Source organism: Myotis brandtii, unplaced genomic scaffold (assembly GCF_000412655.1).
Source record: "Myotis brandtii unplaced genomic scaffold, ASM41265v1 scaffold827, whole genome shotgun sequence".
In the NCBI taxonomy this organism is placed as follows: Eukaryota; Metazoa; Chordata; class Mammalia; order Chiroptera; family Vespertilionidae; genus Myotis; species Myotis brandtii.
In genome coordinates this window covers 587,657-595,258 of record NW_005371360.1, presented here as the reverse complement: position 1 = coordinate 595,258, position 7,602 = coordinate 587,657, and the positions used below count along the sequence as shown (strand labels likewise).

Sequence of the window (7,602 nt, the reverse complement as noted above, 5' to 3'; positions counted from 1 at the left end):
ACCCCCCACACTGTCCTCATCCATAGGTGTATGATTTTTGTCCAGTCTCTTCCCACACCCCCCACACCCCTTTTCCCCTCGAGAATTGTCAGTCCACTCCCTTTCTATGCCCGATTCTATTATAGTTACCAGTTTATTCTGTTCATTCGATTATTTATTCACTTGATTTTTAGATTCACTTGTTGATAGATGTGTATTTGTTGTTCATAATTTGTATCTTTACCTTTTTCTTCTTCCTCTTCTTAAAGGATACCTTTCAGCATCACAATCTCTTTTTTTAGTAGAAGAGCTGGTTCTAATCTTTGCCCATCTTCCTTCCAGGTTGCTTTGTCTTTCATTGATTTTTTTTTTTAACCCCCTGTGTGGGCTAATTAAGAAATTAAGCTGAACAGCATTTTTTTTTAAAGATTTTAAATTGATTTTTAGAGAGAGAGGAAGGGAGAGGGGGAGAGAGAAAGAGAAACATCTTTGTGAGAAGAAAACATTGATCAGCTGCCTCCTGCATGCCCCCACCAGGGATTGAATCTGCAGCTTAAGTATGTGCTCTGACCAGGAATTGAACCAGCGCAACCTTTTAGTGTACAAGATGACACCCTTAACCAACTGAGCCACACCGGCCAGGAAAGAGCAGCTTTTTAAAAATGTGGTGTCCCAGACCCTGTCCTGTGTAGGAGGCCCTGGGTTCTGGGCTATGTGAAAGCTTCCTGGGAGAGTCTGACTTGTGGCCAGTCTTGGGTGTCTCAGCCTCTGAGAGCCTTAAAGATGTTAGTTGGCCATCATTGTTTCCTACCTTATGCCAGAAATAGAATAGGCAAGTCTCCCATTAATCTTTTCTACCTTATTACAGTACAATACCTTGGATTATTCTGTTTTAAGGCTGCCTGCCTGAGCCCTGACCTAGCACTTGAGAAGTGAAAGATGCAGTCCTTCATCTTATTGTCCAAACAGCTGGCTTAACAGCTGCCCCCCAGTGACTGAAGGGGCCATGTGGCTCTGCTACACTAGAAAAACTGCCTGTAGGTTTTCTGAGGTTTCATCCCATCTTTTCTCTTCCCTTAATATCCTTTGCTTACAAGGTTTAAAAGCCAGACTATAGGGCCCTAGCCCAGTAGGTCAGTTAATTAGAGCATCGTCCCGACACACCAAGGTTGTGGGTTTGATCCCTGGTCAGGGCACATACAAGAATCAACAGGTGAGTACATAAGTAAGTGGAATAACAAATTGATCCTCCTCCCTCCCTCCCCTCTGCCCCCAAAAGCAATTTAAAGAAAAATTAAAGACAGACTATGGGGTGAGCAGTGTGACTCGGATGTGGAGTGAAGCGGCCTGTGCTGGGGCCTCCATGTAACCTGAGTGCAACCGAAGAATCATAGTTTAATCCAGATAATGCATATTTAACTTTCATTGTGCATTTGTTGTAACCATTTTTCTGACATTAATAAACCAATTTTGGCGAACAGAGCTCCAAGAGTCAGGACCGGAAATCAGAAAGCAAAGAGAAGAGAGACATCTTGTCATTTGACAAAATCAAAGAGCAAAGGGAGCGAGAGCGCCAGAGGCAGTGGGAGCGGGAAATCCGAGAGTCGGAGCGGCGGCGGTGAGTGGGCTGAGCCAGGCTGCTGGGCTGCTGGTCTCCTCTGGGGACGGTTGTCCTTTCTCCCCAAGTGAGTCTCCTCTGTAGCCTGGGCTTGCAGGCCATCTTGTGTGTTTCCCCTGGGCCAAAAGCATAATATGATATTCATCAAAAGCCTTTTTTTTTTAATTGAATTTATTTGGGTGACATTGGTTTATAAAATTACACGGGTTTCAGGTGTACGATTCTCCGGTGCATCATCTGTGTATTGAATGTGTGTTTACCTCCCACCATCGAAAGCCCATTTCTGCTGAGCATTTCCTCTGGCTGACGGTGGGCCCTGCCCATGGAGCCCACCCAGGGATGGCTTTGATGGAAGGGTCCCAAGTGTCGAGGCCTCAGTCTTCCCTCTGGAAATGTACATAAGTAAGATTTTTTTAAAAAGGCAACCAAGGAATGTGGCAGTTTTATTGGAGATGTTATAGGAGTGGCCTCTTCACCCCTGGATGTCTGCAGTTCATGGCCTTTTCAGGCAGCAGGGGTCGCAGTCATGTTCTTTGCCCCTCTCACCTTTTATTAAGAAGATAGTTTATTGAAGTAAGCCTGGCATTTCCCCTTCTGTGTTCTGCCATATCCTGTCAAGACATGTAGAGCCCCCTTGACATTTCCTTCCAGTGGTGGTCCATGAAACAAAAGGTTTCCATCACGGTGTTTGGAGAACTTACTTGAGCTAAAGTAGATCACATACAAACCTCTTAAGTTATGCTACGTTTGCTTTTATCTGAAGTCATGTGATTTCAGCTCCTGCCTGTGTCACTTTAGAAAATAAAAGCACATTGAGAAGCCTTTTGATTCCATTCGGAGGTATTTTGCTTCCAGCTCGCTCATGCTTGGTTTGGAGCCTTTCCAGGCACTGGTGGAGTGTGCGACAGCATGTCCTTTTCTCACACAGAGAGGGGTGGTCCCAGTCTCTGCTCAGCTCCTGGTGTGCCGTGACTGCGGACATGAGACCTTGGTCCCAGCTGCCGGTGCCAGGCCAGCATACAATCACCTCACGAGCCTTCGCCTGTCCCCACACCTTCCTAGGTCTATTCAAAATGACACTCATTTAAAAATACAGTGTTTTTAGAGGGAAGATGTAGAAAAGAGGTGGCTCATTGTACAGCATTAACCTGCAACAGAGTACCCCTTCACCCCCAGGGAAAGCTACTGTAATCGCTTCTTAAGGGTTTTCTCTGTATACACAGCAGTTACCCTTTGCTTTTTTAATTTTTTCTACTTTACTGATGTGTGGCTTTATTTGGGGGCCTTTGAGCCAAGTCCTCTTGGCCTGGACCGGAACTCTGTGTCTCCTTGCTGTCGCCTGGTCCCTCCCAGCCCACCTCTGTCTTTTTTGAGAAAGGGAACGTTTGGACATTGGGGCTTCTGGCTGTTCCAAACAACTTAGTGGGAGTGCGTAAGCACCTGCCGTCTATAGCCTGGGCCCGGGCCAGTGAGCATCCAAGAAACCCAGAATGGCCAAATGGAGGTATCCTGGCCCCTTTGGAGGGCAATGCCTCGATAGCCAGGGACCTTCACAGTGGGAAGTCAGTGTGGCCTTGCTGTGTCCCTGCAGAGAGCGCGAGCAACAGCAACGCCTGGAGGCCTGGAAGGAGAAGGCACGGCTGCACCGCCTGGAGGCCTGGAAGGAGAAGGCACGGCTGCACCGCCTGGAGGCCTGGAAGGAGAAGGCACGGCTGCACCGGGAGCGCCTGGAGCTTGAGTGCCAGCGTCACCTCCTGGAGTGGGAGCGCATGGAGCGGGAACGGCTGGAACGAGAGCGTATGCGAGTGGAGCGTGAGCGCAGGAAGGAGCAGGAGTGCATTCAACGTGAGCGCGAGGAGCTGCGGCGTCAGCAGGAGCAACTGCGCTATGAGCAGCGGCAGGGGCTCCGGAGGCCCCATGATGATGGGAGGTAGGATCCAGCCCACCTCCCATTCCAGGAGCTGCTTTGGCTGCTGTCCATCTGAGTGTTGGAGAATCGGGGCTATTTAACACGCGATTTGCCTGTCCAGAACTCGTTGCTCTCACCACCATGAGTGTGTAGTTTAATGTCACGATCTTCTGGCTGTGCAGCTTTCTCCCCAGCTGAATTCATTGGAGAATCTTGATGGTTCCAGTGCTGAGGGGTTTGTGATGCTTTCGCGTAGGCTGTGCCTTTATTTGCACTGTGCTTCCTGGTGGAGCATCACCACCCTCCAAGTGCTGCTGCAGGAGATGACCAGGCGTGCATTAGGCCCGCATTGGCCACGGCCGCCACTCCATATCGTGTCCTTGTAGGCGGGGGAAAGGCACAGAGTCGGCACTGTGGGAAAGGACATTGCCTTCTGTTTTAAAAGTAGGTTTATTGGTCTCTAGCTTCTCTGAGCTGCTTAATTGTCAGTCACCCATCACCTCACCACCCATGAGCCTACTTTTCTGGTAAAAATCAGGAAGAAGATAATTGGATGTTGTCCTAAGCTGTATGTAGTTCACTATCACCTGATTTAATTCCCTTTGCCTTTTGCCAAAATCTCAGGGGGAGGTTGAGGTTATAGAAGATGGGAAGCTGAAACGTGGCACCTCAGAATGCCAGTCCTAAAGAATCAAGTATTTTATTTCACTTGCATTTGAACTCAGGTGGGGATCAAGGTATTAACAGCGTCATGACACAATTAGCTCACAGCAGTCTGATGTTCAGAATTGTCAGCTGAGAATACTCATGCCTCTTGGCAGTTTTGGGGATATTAATTTATCAAATCAAAGTGATAGTGATTGAATGTTTAGAGATGAGCCCTGCAGGACATTTTAAATGATGCTGGGTCTGGAGAGAGAGCTCCCCTCCCCACCTTCACTCTCTTTTTTCCTTTGTTCTCTTTCATAAGTAAAATTTACATCCTTTTTACAACAGGCGAGATGATGCCTATTGGCCAGAAGGAAAACGTGTGGCCCTGGAGGACAGGTACCACCCAGACTTCCCTCGGTACGATCACCGCTTCCACGACTTTGACCATCGAAACCGAGGCCAGTACCAGGACCATGCGGTCGACAGGTCAGTCCCCCACCCGCTTTTTGCAGTAGAGACAGGTCTCCCTCTGTTCTCTTAATGTCTGATTTACTTGTGATGTCCTAGTGGGTAGGCTTTGACCAGCCACACATGGGATTTAGAAACATAGGCCTTGAGCAAAGTGTTGGAATCGCTGGTCAGTTATGGCATCCGGGACTTGTCTGGCAAGAAGGTCCCCCAGAGCTCATTTCATCCACTGTCCTTTGCACAGAGAGGATGGATGGGGCCCTAGGCAGGACCTGAGCCTCAGAATTCCCCAACACTCAGCTCTCTTGGGGGTGGCCCAGGCTCTGGGTTTCACACCTTCCTAGAGATTCCTCCCTGTCCCTCCTGTCAGCACCAGCCCCCCAAGATTCACTATCACCCGATCTAATTCCTTTTGCCTTTTGCATAGTGGGGGAGGAAGCAATTAATATACAGAGATGAGGAAGCAGTTTTTAGAAGAGGTGTGACCTGCCTAAGCTGGTGAAGGCAGAGTGGGCAGGAGGGTTTACTGACGGGTGTAGGTTTCTGTGCCAGCAGACTACAAAGAGAACTGACCAGAGAATGTGGGGCAGTTCTCACTGGGCCTTGTTTGTGTTTTGAAGGTCAGGGTGGGTTTTTAGCCAGTGTTGTTTTCCTTTGCCATGCCTTATTTAATGAGGACTAGATTAGGAAGACAGCCCTCACTTTTCCAGTTGAAGAGTTCTCTCTCTTTGGGAGAAATCTCACTGGGCTCCCCTGGGCTGCATATCCTGGAGCCATTTCACCATTCATTAGCTCTCTGTAAGGGAAGAGAGAACAGGGAAAATGTGGCTAAAAAGCTACTTATTTAATTCATTGTGGCTGGAGTTGCTTTGAGATTTGGTGTGAATCAAATGTGTTGGGCCAGAGGTTGGGTTTCCCTGTTACCAGGCCACAGGTAAGTGAAGTCTTAGCTTCATTCAGGGGTGTCTGCTTCTGAGAGCCTTCCCTCCAGGGTATTTCAGAAAAATTAATATTTCCACCTTCTTAGGGTCTGACTTTACTCCCACCCCCAGGGAAAGATGTGAGCCAGCTTTTTAAAAAAAAAAAAAAAATCAGGCAGTTCTTATATGGGAAAATAGAATGAGTACCCCAATTATGGGTTTTGTGGGACCTGTAGAAATGTTGTATGGTACCATCAGCTGCCGTTGGAATTAGATTTTTTTTTTTTTTCCAGGAGGGAGGGCTCAAGGACAGTGATGGGAGAGCGAGATGGACAGGTGAGTAACACCCAGATATTGGGTGCCTGCTCTGTGTCTGGGTGGGCGGGGGAGCATGGACACGGCGTTCTGGAGAACGAGTAACACACAGAATTGCTTGTTTTCTGATAAGTGGGGGCTTTGTTCAGATGCATAGGGCTTGTTCTTGTTTCATTTTATCTAGCAGAAACTGCAAATAGCTCTTGTTGCCAGCTTGCTTAGAGTGCCTCTGAGTCTCGGGACTGTGGGTACCCCAAATGGGGCGTAGCGGCCTGTCAGGGGGTCATTTAGCCCATGTTTTGGGGGGCCCCTCTGTTTCTGGTACCTTTGGGGTAGATCTCAGTGTCTCTAACCTGCTGATACCTGGTGAGGGATGCATAGGTGTCAGTTCAGAGAAAAGGGGAGCCTGCCAGGAGAAAGGCAGGGACAGGCATCAGCAGCATAGTTTTTAAAACAGGAGTGTGTTTGCTGAGAACAGTAGACCAGGCCCATCACTGCCCAGATGTGCTGGATTCCTGAGCACAGAACTGGTTGGCCAGGGCACTGAAGTTCTCTTCAGCGCTTGCCTCCAGTGTCAGCTACTGAGGGGCCGTGTCACCTCCATAGATTGATGGCAAAGGAGGAAGTCGGGGCGGGCAGGGTGGAAGGGGACCTCCTATCAGCAAGGAAGACTCTAAGTGACTTTTCTCAGTGGACCTCACAGGGCCAGAGGCTTGTGCTGGCACTTTGTGTGGCACCAGTGATAGAGCTGTAGGGACGCTCAGTTCTCAAGCAAGGAACCAAAGAGCTCTGCCAAGAGCTCCTCTGGTATTGTCAGGGTCACAAACAGAGCATCCAGCAACTAGCAAGATTCAGAATGGGCCTGGGCAGGTCCTTTCAGAGTGGCCAGAGGTGCTGTGGCACACCCTGGCCCACCCCAGCAGTGTGTATAGGTTGACGGGCCTTCCAGAGATGAACCTGTGCAGGCCTGTAGGGAGTGAGAAGATGGCTAGAGTCACCCTGTCCTGCCTTTCAGCACTACTCAGATGACCGCCATGGCCATGGAGGACCACCAGAGCGCCACGGCCGGGACTCTCGGGATGGCTGGGGGGGCTACGGCTCAGACAAGAGGATGACTGAGGGCCGGGGGCCACCACCTCCACCCAGGTTAGTGGGCAGGCCATGATGGTGGTGGGCATCTTCCCTTGGCCAGAGGCCCGCCCCTCTGAAAGTGAACTGTCTGTGGATGACCGCCATGGCCATGGAGGACCACCAGAGCGCCACGGCCGGGACTCTCGGGATGGCTGGGGGGGCTACGGCTCAGACAAGAGGATGACTGAGGGCCGGGGGCCACCACCTCCACCCAGGTTAGTGGGCAGGCCATGATGGTGGTGGGCATCTTCCCTTGGCCAGAGGCCCGCCCCTCTGAAAGTGAACTGTCTTGTGTGCACCTTGCCAGGTTGCCTGCATCACCCCAGTTATGAACATCTGTATCACAAGGCCCCTGCCTGCTGAAGGAGACATCCCTGAAGCCTTTCTTAGATTTGTCCCCCTAGACCAGCGGTTCTCAACCTGGGGGTCGAGCGACCCTTTCACAGAGGTCGCCTCAGACCATCGGAAAACACATATATAATTACATATTATTTTTGTGATTAATCACTATGCTTTAATTATGTTCAATTTGTAACAATGAAATTGGGGGTCACCACAACATGAGGAACTGTATTAAAGGGTCGCGGCATTAGGAAGGTTGAGAACCACTG

The 7,602-nt window shown here is 49.7% G+C and overlaps 1 protein-coding gene across 7 annotated transcripts in view; it reads left to right on the top strand.

The window, feature by feature from the left end:
* Positions 1-7,602, top strand: part of SAFB2 (scaffold attachment factor B2) — a 49,229-nt gene that overhangs the window by 37,524 nt on the left and 4,103 nt on the right. For 2 of the 7 annotated variants that reach the window (XM_014531877.1, XM_014531879.1), the window contains exons 15-19: positions 1,461-1,597; positions 3,189-3,527; positions 4,503-4,643; positions 6,876-6,906; positions 7,107-7,206. In XM_014531877.1, coding sequence (XP_014387363.1) covers positions 1,461-1,597; positions 3,189-3,527; positions 4,503-4,643; positions 6,876-6,906; positions 7,107-7,175 — 717 coding nt within the window. In that variant the 3' untranslated portion in view covers positions 7,176-7,206. Of the gene's footprint in view, positions 1-1,460; positions 1,598-3,188; positions 3,528-4,502; positions 4,644-5,838; positions 5,882-6,875; positions 7,007-7,106; positions 7,207-7,602 lie in introns of those variants that run through there. The other 5 variants (XM_014531876.1, XM_014531875.1, XM_014531874.1 and 2 more) reach the window with 5 other exon arrangements.